The sequence below is a fragment of the Megalobrama amblycephala genome, linkage group LG12 (genome assembly GCF_018812025.1).
Source record: "Megalobrama amblycephala isolate DHTTF-2021 linkage group LG12, ASM1881202v1, whole genome shotgun sequence".
Classification (NCBI taxonomy): Eukaryota; Metazoa; Chordata; class Actinopteri; order Cypriniformes; family Xenocyprididae; genus Megalobrama; species Megalobrama amblycephala.
In genome coordinates, this window is record NC_063055.1 from 1,941,079 (window position 1) to 1,954,623 (window position 13,545).

General features: G+C 33.5%; 2 protein-coding genes across 4 annotated transcripts in view; one reads left to right on the forward strand and one right to left on the reverse strand.

Moving 5' to 3' along the window:
- Positions 1–708, reverse strand: part of pi4kab (phosphatidylinositol 4-kinase, catalytic, alpha b) — a 55,662-nt gene extending 54,954 nt beyond the window's left edge. For both annotated transcript variants that reach the window (XM_048209349.1, XM_048209348.1), the window contains exon 1: positions 484–708. In XM_048209349.1, the coding sequence (XP_048065306.1) occupies positions 484–579 (96 nt within the window). In that variant the 5' untranslated portion in view covers positions 580–708. The remainder of the gene's footprint in view (positions 1–483) is intronic.
- A 1,938-nt stretch (positions 709–2,646) lies between these two features.
- On the forward strand, positions 2,647–10,863 carry snap29 (synaptosome associated protein 29). 2 transcript variants are annotated; one of them, XM_048210217.1, is made up of 6 exons: positions 2,647–2,778; positions 3,229–3,486; positions 3,562–3,761; positions 4,038–4,123; positions 9,740–9,844; positions 9,929–10,863. In XM_048210217.1, the coding sequence occupies exons 2-6, from the start codon at positions 3,235–3,237 to the stop codon at positions 10,087–10,089; spliced, it is 804 nt and encodes a 267-aa protein (XP_048066174.1). In that variant the 5' UTR covers positions 2,647–2,778; positions 3,229–3,234; the 3' UTR covers positions 10,090–10,863. The 2 variants fall into 2 exon arrangements, with proteins under 2 accessions (XP_048066174.1, XP_048066176.1); XM_048210219.1 differs by having other exon boundaries at positions 2,669–2,778; positions 3,234–3,486.
- The last annotated feature ends 2,682 nt before the right edge of the window (positions 10,864–13,545 follow it).

Here is a 13,545-nt window from a genome sequence, read left to right on the forward strand (position 1 = left end):
AAAGGAAATCATCACCTGCTGCTGCTGCTGCTGCTGCATTAAACCCTATAACAGCACCAGAAAACACCAGCATCGGCGCTGCTGGCACGAGATGGCACCACTTAGTGCCTGGCATCGGCTTAAACATGTGACTAGACATTTTGTTTTTCAGTTTCATACATCAAACATATCTCATACAATGTAAACAAGCATTTACAGATGTTCTTGTTTTGTTTACATGTTTTAGGACAGCCAAAATACCATACAAAAATTTTTATTTTTATGTTTCAAGATGTTTTGGGGCATATGCAATCCTTTTAGAAGTATAGGAAGTCTCATATGCATGCATTGCCTTATTATATTTCAGATTATAACTCACACATAATGAGCAAACTTGCCTGTGACACCTGTCGCGCGCATCGCGGTAACGCAGCGCAGTGATATAATAACAATGCAGCGCAGCGTGATCTCGGTGCAGTCAGTGTACAGTGTGTTTTCTTGTACCTTCTCGACGGGCGCTGGTCGGTGGGCTGCCAGTGAGCGCGCGAGCGACAACACCGTGTTGAAATAGAACTCGCGCGTGCCGCCGCGCGTGGCCATGATTCACGAGACGCCACGGGAAAGTTGGAAACACACGAACGATGATTCCTGCTGCTGCCCGCGGTGAAAGAAAACCCGACCGCAATACGGAAAGTGTGAAGGCACAAATAACAGCCGATGAAGAGAGACGGAGCGCGAGCGCGAGCGCGAGGCGTGTCTGCATTGAAGCATCATCAGTGTAGTTTATCTTATTGGCTCACACTGATGGACATATACACACCACTGATGGAGGGTTATATATAAATGAGGAAATAGTTTTGACAGCTTTATTACTGAAAACTGAGAACAGGAAAGAGAAACTTTAAACACTTTAACAGAGCATTGGCTAAAAATATATACATTTATGTTATTTTTGTTGCAGCTGCATTTGTTGTTACTGTATAATATTTATAAATAAATAATGTTAATGTATGAAATAATGATTAATAATAATAATAATACATTTGTTGTTGCTATTATTAATCGACAATGTTAATAATTAATAATAATTAGTAGTTGTAGCAGTAGTAGTAGAATTATATTAAATGATATAATAATAATTTATTATTATTAATATTATTGTTGTTGTTACTAACAATATTTATAATTAATAATAATAATCATTAGTAGTAGTAGAATATATTTTATGTATTTTAATTAATATTATTTATAATAATATATTTATTTGTATTTATTATTAATCGACAATATTAATAATTATCATTATTAGTAGAATTGATAAATTATTGTGTATATTAATAATTAATATTTCTAATAATAACCACATATTATTATTGTTATTATTAATCGCCAATATTAATAAGTAATACTAATTTGTAGTAATAGTAGTAGTAGAAATAATATATTATTATTTATATTAACTATTAATATTATAATAATATTAATGTATTACTATTCACTAACAATATTTAAATTTGATAATAATAATTTGTAGTAGTAGTAGAATATATTATTATTTATTTGAACTATTATTATTTTATAATAATACATTTGTTATTATTATTATTATTATACTATTAATCGACTATATTAATAATTATGAATAATTATTATTACTTGTAGAATATTAATCATCCATATTTATAAAATAACCATTTATTATTACTGATGTTATTATTATTTGTATTAGTTGCCAATATTAATAATCAATAATAATATTTGTAGTAGTAGTAATAGTAGAATTAATATATTATTATTTAAATTAACAATTAATTTTATAATAATATTAATGTATTACTATTCACTAACAATATTTAAATTTGATAATAATAATTTGTAGTAGTAGTAGAATATATTATTATTTATTTGAACTATTATTTTTTTATAATAATACATTTGTTATTATTATTATTATTATACTATTAATCGACTATATTAATAATTATGAATAATTATTATTACTTGTAGAATATTAATCATCCATATTTATAAAATAACCATTTATTATTACTGATGTTATTATTATTTTTATTAGTTGCCAATATTAATAATCAATAATAATATTTGTAGTAGTAGTAATAGTAGAATTAATATATTATTATTTAAATTAACAATTAATTTTATAATAATATTAATTTATTAGTATTATTGTTGTTGTTATTATTCACTAATAATATTCATAATTGATAATACAATTTTTGCAGTGGTAGAATATATTATTTATTTTAATTATTATTTTTTATAATAATAATAATAATAATAATTTATTATTATTATTATTATTATTATTAATTGAACATTATAATAATTAATAATAATAACAATAATAATAATAATAATTATTATTTGTAGTAGTAAATTTAATATATTATTATTTACTTTAATAATTGATATCCATGATAATAATAATTTATTATTATTGATATCATTATTATATTATTCACTAACAATATTTATAATATTTATTTATTTATTTATATATATATATAATACATAATTTTGGACTTGTAATAACTTACATTTATTATAATTAAATTTAAAAGTGTGTTTTGTGGCTCGAGCTATCTCTGTTTTCAAATCCCAGCTCTTGGTTTCGAATCCTGTCATAAATAACAACAACAAAAAGTGAAAATGAGACGAAACAAAAAGCATCAGAGGAGGAGCCTATCTGACGTCACGATGACACCACCGGAAGTTGCTTCGCCATAAGCGTCAGCTCAGCTGATAGCAGGAGAACGGATCTCCCTCCCGCGATCAAAGGTACAAATTTATCGATACAGTGTTCAATATATCGAAATTTAATCAAATAGACCGAGAGGAAGTGTTATTGAAGACGATGTAGGGTTTATTTAAAGGTTGTTTCAGGAAACATACAATAGCTTCGATAGTTACAAACACACGAGCTTCTACAGCATTTTCAGTTTCAATTAAGTTAAATAATACATATATTTATGAAATATTAGCACTTTTGCTCGCTTAATCTATATCTATATATGTTTTGTCAGTTATATTAGCTTGTTCAGGATCCATATCTATATGCTAACAGAAAGTACCATGTTTTTTGGACATTTACCATGGTAATATACAGCTGATAACCATGGTACAGCCACTTGAAGAAGTTTAACTGTCCTTTAACTGCCTTATTTATTATTACATCTTATAAAAATAAATATTAGTGTATATATTACATTATATCTCCTCTCACTCAAGCACAGGATGTCTGCCTATCCCAAATCCCACAATCCTTTCGCTGATGATGATGATGAAGAGGACTCGGGGCGTGCAGCACCGAGAAGAGGCTTTAACTTCGACGATGATCCGGAGGAGAGTTCGCTGAGTCCGGCAGAGAGACGACAGAGACAGCTGCAGCAGGAAGTGATGCGTACAGCGCAGTCGGCCGTGGACAGCAGCCACCGCTCGCTCGGACTCATCTACGAATCGGAGAAGGTTGGATCCGAGACGGCAGAGGTGAGAAGAACCTCAGTGTATTTTGTCTCTTCTACACCGCACATTTAATTTACATCACTTTATTGTTCTCCACAGGAACTGATTCGACAGGGTGAAGCTTTGAAAAGGACTGAGAGAATGATTGACAACATGGAGCAGGACATGAGGACGAGCCAGAGGCACATAAACACCATTAAGAGTGTGTGGGGAGGCATGGTCAACTATTTCAAAGGCAAACCTGAACCTCCCAAACCTGCACAGAAGGACCAGCCGGTGTCCTACGAGGCCAACAGCAGGTGCAGATAAATACTGACCCAAAATTAGTGGCTTTTAGAAGTTTACCTGCACTGAAAAGTGCTATAATTGTCCCGTTTTTTCTCCCCAAAAGATACAAAATGTGCAAATTACATGTAATCTGCAGCTGTACATTGACATTCACAGCCTTGTTTTGATTCACATCAGATCTTAGTCAGGAAAGATGTCATATCTGGAAATGCAAAGTCCAACATTTCTGAATATTACTTAACAACAAAACGGTTTTGTAATTTTGTGAATGTCTGATGATATTACAGATTACAGAATGCACTTGCGGAGAGCAAACAGCAGGAAGACAAATATCAAGCCAGCCATCCGAACCTCAGGAAACTGGACACATCTGGTAAACACAAACACATGATTGTGCGCTTGCAAAGTATTGCCAGTAATACCTAGCGATGGGAGAAAGGAAGCTTGAATCAATAGAGAACCAGTGGCTTTACAAAGAGCTTCACTGTTTCAAAGCGCTCGAATCGCCACACACTGGTGACGCCTGCTGGTCAAAACGGTGAAAATGCAGTGAAAACACCTTTTACAAACCAATTACAGATGTTTTATTGAAAGTGTAATTAACAAATCATCTAATATCATTAAATATGAAGTGTCTGTATAATATGTGTTAGTTTATTAAATTGTAGCTTGTTTTTGTTTTATGGAGAGCTGGATTAATTAGGCCAAGAAGAGACTATTAACTACAACTCTTTTTTTATTTACGGAGCCCCGCACATGACATGCAGGAAAAAAATAGTAGGCTAAATCATAAGCATGATTTATAAATCGAGGGAACGAAATAGTAAATAATGTGCACGATTTATAAATCGAAGGAACGAAATAGTAAATAATGTGCACGATTTATAAATCAAAGGAACGAAATAGTAAATAATGTGCACGATTTATAAATGGAAGGAACGAAATAGTAAATCATGTGCACGATTTATAAATCGAAGGAACGAAATAGTAAATCATGTGCACGATTTATAAATCAAAGGAACGAAATAGTAAATCATGTGCACGATTTATAAATCAAAGGAACGAAATAGTAAATAATGTGCACGATTTATAAATCAAAGGAACGAAATAGTAAATCATGTGCACGATTTATAAATCAAAGGAACGAAATAGTAAATAATGTGCACGATTTATAAATCGAAGGAACGAAATAGTAAATCATGTGCACGATTTATAAATCAAAGGAACGAAATAGTAAATAATGTGCACGATTTATAAATCAAAGGAACGAAATAGTAAATCATGTGCACGATTTATAAATCGAAGGAACGAAAAAGTAAATAATGTGCACGATTTATAAATTGAAGGAACGAAATAGTAAATCATGTGCACGATTTATAAATCGAAGGAACGAAAAAGTAAATAATGTGCACGATTTATAAATGGAAGGAACGAAATAGTAAATAATGTTCACGATTTAGCGAATCGAGGGAACGAAATAGTAAATCATGTGCACGATTTATAAATCGAAGGAACGAAAAAGTAAAAAATGTGCACGATTTATAAATGGAAGGAACGAAAAAGTAAAAAATGTGCACGATTTATAAATGGAAGGAACGAAATAGTAAATAATGTTCACGATTTAGCGAATCGAAGGAACGAAATAGTAAATAATGTGCACGATTTATAAATGGAAGGAACGAAATAGTAAATCATGTGCACGATTTATAAATCGAAGGAACGAAATACTAAATAATGTGCACGATTTATAAATGGAAGGAACGAAATAGTAAATAATGTGCACGATTTATAAATGGAAGGAACGAAATAGTAAATAATGTTCACGATTTATAAATGGAAGGAACGAAATACTAAATAATGTGCACGATTTATAAATGGAAGGAACGAAATAGTAAATAATGTGCACGATTTATAAATGGAAGGAACGAAATAGTAAATCATGTGCACGATTTATAAATGGAAGGAACGAAATAGTAAATCATGTGCACGATTTATAAATGGAAGGAACGAAATACTAAATAATGTGCACGATTTATAAATGGAAGGAACGAAATAGTAAATAATGTGCACGATTTATAAATGGAAGGAACGAAATAGTAAATCATGTGCACGATTTATAAATCGAGGGAACGAAATAGTAAATAATGTTCACGATTTAGCGAATCGAGGGAACGAAATAGTAAATCATGTGCACGATTTGTAAATCAAGGGAACGAAATAGTAAATAATGTGCACGATTTATAAATGGAAGGAACGAAATAGTAAATAATGTGCACGATTTATAAATGGAAGGAACGAAATAGTAAATCATGTGCACGATTTATAAATGGAAGGAACGAAATAGTAAATCATGTGCACGATTTATAAATGGAAGGAACGAAATACTAAATAATGTGCACGATTTATAAATGGAAGGAACGAAATAGTAAATCATGTGCACGATTTATAAATGGAAGGAACGAAATAGTAAATCATGTTCACGATTTATAAATGGAAGGAACGAAATAGTAAATAATGTGCACGATTTATAAATGGAAGGAACGAAATAGTAAATCATGTGCACGATTTATAAATGGAAGGAACGAAATAGTAAATCATGTGCACGATTTATAAATCGAGGGAACGAAATAGTAAATAATGTTCACGATTTAGCGGATCGAGGGAACGAAATAGTAAATCATGTGCACGATTTGTAAATCGAGGGAACGAAATAGTGAATCGTGCACGATTTGTAAATCGAAGGAACGAAATAGTAAATAATGTTCACGATTTGTAAATCGAAGGAACAAAATAGTAAATCATGTGCACGATTTGTAAATCGAGGGAACGAAATAGTAAATAATGTTCACGATTTAGCGGATCGAGGGAACGAAATAGTAAATCATGTGCACGATTTGTAAATCAAGGGAACGAAATAGTGAATCATGTGCACGATTTATAAATCGAAGGAACGAAATAGTAAATCATGTGCACGATTTATAAATCGAAGGAACGAAAAAGTAAATAATGTGCACGATTTATAAATGGAAGGAACGAAATAGTAAATAATGTTCACGATTTAGCGAATCGAAGGAACGAAATAGTAAATAATGTGCACGATTTATAAATGGAAGGAACGAAATAGTAAATCATGTGCACGATTTATAAATGGAAGGAACGAAATAGTAAATCATGTGCACGATTTATAAATCGAGGGAACGAAATAGTAAATAATGTTCACGATTTAGCGAATCGAGGGAACGAAATAGTAAATCATGTGCACGATTTGTAAATCAAGGGAACGAAATAGTGAATCATGTGCACGATTTATAAATCGAAGGAACGAAATAGTAAATCATGTGCACGATTTATAAATCGAAGGAACGAAAAAGTAAATAATGTGCACGATTTATAAATGGAAGGAACGAAATAGTAAATAATGTTCACGATTTAGCGAATCGAAGGAACGAAATAGTAAATAATGTGCACGATTTATAAATCGAGGGAACGAAATAGTAAATAATGTTCACGATTTAGCGAATTGAGGGAACGAAATAGTAAATAATGTGCACGATTTGTAAATCAAGGGAACGAAATAGTGAATCATGTGCACGATTTAGCGGATCGAGGGAACGAAATAGTAAATCATGTGCACGATTTGTAAATCGAGGGAACGAAATAGTGAATCGTGCACGATTTGTAAATCGAAGGAACGAAATAGTAAATAATGTTCACGATTTGTAAATCGAAGGAACAAAATAGTAAATCATGTGCACGATTTGTAAATCGAGGGAACGAAATAGTAAATCATGTGCACGATTTGTAAATCGAGGGAACGAAATAGTAAATAATGTTCACGATTTAGCGGATCGAGGGAACGAAATAGTAAATCATGTGCACGATTTGTAAATCGAGGGAACGAAATAGTGAATCGTGCACGATTTGTAAATCGAAGGAACGAAATAGTAAATCATGTGCACGATTTAGCGAATTTAGGGAACAAAAAAGTAAATAATGTGCACGATTTATAAATTGAAGGAACGAAATAGTAAATCATGCAAACAATTTAGTGAATCGAGGGAACAAAAAAGTAAATAATGTGCACTATTTATAAATCGAGGGAACGAAATAGTAAATCATGTGCACGATTTATAAATCGAGGAAACAAAATATTACATCGTGCGCATGATTTACTTTTTTTTTTTCCTCCATGTCATGTGCGAGGCTCCGTATTTATTAAGGATGTCCCGATCAGGTTTTTTTGCCCTCGAGTCCGAGTCCGAGTCATTTGATTTTGAGTATCTACCGATACCGAGTCCCGATCCGATACTTCTATAATACATGAAAAAGAATAAAGAAGAGCGAAAAAACAGATCCAGGATCCAGGAACAGTGCTTTTCAGGTTTTTCAGGTATCTAACAGTAGTTTTCAAGTACAGAAAATGGATAAAGTAATCAAATATAAAATAACACTGCATATTATCTTTACTGTATAAAATAAATAAAGATTAATCATTATTGAAGTTACAAAAACTATTCAGTCAAGAGCAGTGAGTGATTTCTTTGTTATTTGTTGTTTGATTTAACATTAAAAACAGGCAGCAGGAATAGTTTTTTTCCCTATAAGACATGCACGAACTTTCTCGACTAATATACGTTCACTTAAGACATAACCGACTATGTTTGCTAGGATACTCGCTAAGACGGGCATGTTGACATAATTTTTGTATGAATTTGTCCGCTGAAGTGCAAGACTTGAAAGAGAACTCAGTATTTGCGCGCTGACTGAAATAAGCGTGTGCGCGCTTCGGATGAGCGCACACAAATCTTCTCACAGCGCGTGTGAGTTCTCTTTCGCGTCTTGTTCTTGAAGGTTTAAATCAGCAAAGCTTAAATGAGTTAGTTTAAACACAGATAGAAACGTGTGCTGTTCAGGTCTCACCTGCGCTCGTGCGCTATCAACACCCGGGTGATGACGGCGTAAATGACTGGACATTAGAGCATACGGCACTCGCAGTGAACAGTTTACAAAGAGTGACTGTTTTGTCCACGCTTTCTGATTATCGTTGTTGTAACGTTTTGCGCATCCATCGACTGAAACATACATTATTTGAACTCTGTCTGTCTGTTTTCCACGTTGCTATTTTAAACAAACCATATTAACCAATAGATGCGACGTCATTCGAGATGGACCGCGGTGCAAGTGCGTACCTAACCGTAAGTGGAGAATCGTAGGGTTCGATTTTTTTACTGAGAACCGTTGCACCCCTAATACATATATATCCGAGTCCTGATCGGGAGGTAACGTCCGATTCCGATCGAGTCTGAAATCACGTGATCGGGCCCGATTTCCGATCATGTGATCGGATCTGGACATCCCTAGTATTTATTATACTAATGTGTTATTAAAAACTGATCCAAGATCAGGTAAAAACCATATAGACTCTGGTTCATGGGTTCACAGAGATCATCACACCCTAGTGGTAAACCATTGCAATTTCAAAATGTTTTGAAAGTTGAGATAAAGAAGTCGTGTTTACTTAAATCATCAATGATTCGCAAAGGTTTCAAAGCTTCATGCGCTGCAAAAAATGACCTTCCTCTGTTTTCCAGCACAAATATCTAAGCATTCTTAAATCAAGATACATGTACTAGAGAAGCAAAATGACTGAAGATATTAAGTCTTGTTTAATGAAAAAATTATCAAAATTAAGTGAGTTTGTGATTGAAACTAGAAAAATATCTGCCAAACTTAATTCAAAGTGAAAACAAGATTATTTTTCTAACCTCTTTGGTAGATCTTTCTTCTTGTTTTAAGCAGAATTTTGATATTTAATATCTTCAGTCATTTTGCTTCTCAAGTAAATGTATCTTGGTTTAAGAATTTTTAGATGTTTTTACTGGAAAACAGACAGAAACACTGAAGAGGAAAGCCATTTTTTGCAGTGTTTCAAAAGCAACCATCACCATTAATACCAGTTCATCAAAATCACATATGTTTGCTTGAACAGGATTCGGAGCTTCTGCTTCCCTGGATAACGGGCCACCGGATCAGAACGGATATCCTAAGAACAAACAGCTGCGGGCCGCACATCAACAGCTGGACACCAACCTCGGTGAGAAATACAAGAGTTTCTCTTGCCCCTTGATCAGGTCGCTCACAGCCAGGATCTGATGTGTGTTTGGTCTTCTGTCTCCAGATGAAATGTCGTTGGGTCTGGGCCGTCTGAAGAATCTGGGTCTGGGACTGCAGGCGGAGATCGACGACCAGGACGTTTCTCTGGACTCTTTGCTCAATAAGGTCGACACCATGGACGGGAAGATCAGCTCCACCAACCGGCAACTCAAAAACCTCAAATAGACCCTGAGTGTGATGTCACTTCCTGGAGGTGTGGCCAAGGTGCTGTCAGCCGTGATCCAAATCAAAAAAACATTTTTCATCTTCTCTCCAAGGGAAGTGTGTGTTTATGTGTGTTGAAAGAGAAGTTCAACACTCATTATTTCAGTGCTGCCTTCATTAAGTCGTCACTAACACATGTCCGATTATACTATGCATCTGTGTGTGGTTTAAAGATTGACGTGAATAAACGGCTGAAGTTGAAAATGTTACCTGTAAGAAAAGTATGTCAGAGATTCGCACACCAGACTTCAACCATTTCAATCATTTTAACCACATACCTTGCACTCCTTAACTGAACACAATTCTAATATGGCCTATCCTTATAAATTACTTTTTGCGCCCTTATGAGAAATCTGCTTTCGTCAGACACTTTTATAATGATGTATCCTCATTTCCTGCTAGTACAGCCCATGTAAGCACACTAATCTGTGTATAAAGGTGATTAAATAGTGAGAAAGATATTGGTCTGCCTTAATGTTCACACTTGACTGATCTCAGAAAGTGAGTGACTCTCATTATAGAGATTAGTACTCAAGTCTTTATGTTAATCACTATTTGTGAATGCAACCCACAAAATCGTGTTTTCTTTTTCAGGTCTATATTAGAGTAGCTTTGTATGATATTACCAGACAGAATCTGCTGAGGTGTAATGTTGTACTCTTAATAAAGCAAACAATTTCTGTTTGATGAATGTGACATGGAATATGTGAACATAAATAAAATATAATGTTGTAATTTGTGTTAGTCACTTAATTTGTCACTTCAGTAGATTCAAAATAATGGATAGAAAACATCATCTATGGGCAGTAAAGAGCATGCAGTGCTGCAAAAAGTACATTTTTGTGCATGTACCCTGTGATTATTGGAGTAAATACTATGATACATTAATTTTAGTTATATGGTAGGGGTGAATTCAGATTGATTGGGACACTTTTTCCAAGTCAGTCACCCTAAATTCACCCTATATATCAAAGTACCATCTCTGATACTGCCACAGTACACTAGTTGAAGTGGTACTTGTAAGATCAGTCCACTAGATGGCGATATATCACACATCTTGATTTTATTATTGAGAGACCTGAACTAATGGACTATTATGCACAGAGCGTTCTTTAGAACTTCCTCAATAATATAAGCCAGCTCGAAAACTTCCGGTGAGAGTCATTTGCTGGTTTGTTGAGCATCAGTAGTGTAATACTGTTTATAATCAGAATATAGTCACTTAAATAGTCAGGTATAGCATTAATTTAGTTATTTAAACTTAAGACAGCATAAAAAATAAATAAAGACAGTATTCCTCCTCGGCTAAATTCAATTTGACCATCAGTTTTATGTGAAAAAAAGCTTCATAAATTAAATATTTATTGTGCACTTTAGTCAGATTAATTGAATAAAATGTGTTTTCACAATTGATCTTGTGCTGCACTGACAGCTGCGCTTTCTGTGTCATTCATTCACAAGAAAAGTTATTGTTTTTCTTAAGATTTTTTTGAGTATTTCATACTTCACATTGACAAAATGTATTTTTAAACCTAGTTATGTTATAATGTCTAATATTTAGTCAAAAACGAAGTGAAAAACGATTAGATATATGCCCAAATGAATGCTACTCTGCCGCCACCTGCTGGTTAAAATGGTAATTATCGTCTTTTTTTATTTTTAAATAAGTGTTTTCTATCAAATGTTGAATTTGTTACATTTTTACACATTTGGTTTTACAATGGGGACAATCTCTGAAGGATGAACAAGTAATGTTTGTGGTCATCACATTAAAAATAACATCTGAAGTGATGTGTGTCTAATTACAGACACGGCATTTTTAAACGTTCCCAATAGCTTCGTCTTTATTGCAATCAATAAAACTGATTTATTGGTAAATGTGATAACTGCATTAAAATATGAATACAACATTAAAAAGTCAAACAATTGATGGTTTTGTGTCGATGTACAGTGACTACAGAATGAACAGATAACAGTTCACCGGAAATGCCTGAGCTGGCTTAACCACAACCAGGAAGTAACCGTGCATATAGTCCATTAAAGGGTTAGTTCACCCAAAAATTAAAATAATGTCATTTATTACTCACTCACATGTCGCTCCACACCTGTAAGACCTTCATTCATCTTCGGAAGACAAATAAAGACCTGTATTGAGAGCAAAGCCATTGAAACTCTCAAGGTCCATAAAGGTACTAGTATTTGAAACAGATAATTTGACTTCAGTGGCTCTATCTTAATATTATAAAGCGACAAGAATACTTTTTGTATGACAAAAAATCTAAATAATGACTTTTTAACAATATCTATATGGACCGATTTCACAATGCTGCTTCAGAGCTTTACAAATCTAATCAGAGCGCCAAAGTCATGTGATTTCAGCAGTTTAGCCGTTTGATAGGAGATCCGAATCACTGATTCAAAACAAAAGGTTCATAAAGCTCAGAAGCTTCAGTGTTTTAAAATCGGCCCATATAGATATTATTGAAAATTCGTTATTTTGTTAGATTTTTTGGCGCACAAAAAGTTTTCTTATCGCTTTATAATATTAAGAAATAACCACTGAACTCACATGAACTGTTTCAAATATGTTTTTAGTACCTTTATGGACCTTAAGAGTTTCTTTGGTCTCAATAGAGGCCTCACTGAGCCATCGGATTTCATCAACAATATCTTAAAGGGTTAGCAATGACATTTCCTCTCTCAAGATCCATTAATGCACTAAAAACATATTTAAATCAGTTCATGTGAGTACAGTGGTTCAATATTAATATTATAAAGCCACGAGAATATTTTTGGTGCGCCAAAAAACAAAACAAAATAACGACTTATATAGTGATGGACGATTTCAAAACACTGCCTCATGAAGCTTCGGAGAATAATGAATCAGCGTGTCGAATCATGATTCGGATCTCGTGTCAAACCGTCAAACTTCTGAAATCACGTGACTTTGGTGCTCCGAATCATGATTCGACACGCTGATTCATAACGCTCCGAAGCTTCATGAAGCAGTGTTTTGAAATCGGCCATCACTAAATAAGTCATTATTTTGTTTTTTTTGGCGCACCAAAAATATTCTCATGGCTTTATAATATTAATATTGAACCACTGTACTCACGTGAACTGATTTAAATATGTTTTTAGTACATTAATGGATCTTGAGAGAGGAAATGTCATTGCTGGCTATGGAGTCCTCACGGAGCCATCGGATTTCATCAAAAATATCTTAATTTGTGTTCTGAAGATTAACGAAGGTCTTACGGGTGTGGAACGACATGAGGATGAGTAATAAATGACAGAATTTTCATTTTTGGGTGAACTAACCCTTTAAATTCTGTTTACTTTAGCTCAAACGAAAGTATCTGCCAAACGAGCTCGAAAAACGTTTAGTTCATAGATCAAAGAGTGGAGATTCTCCAG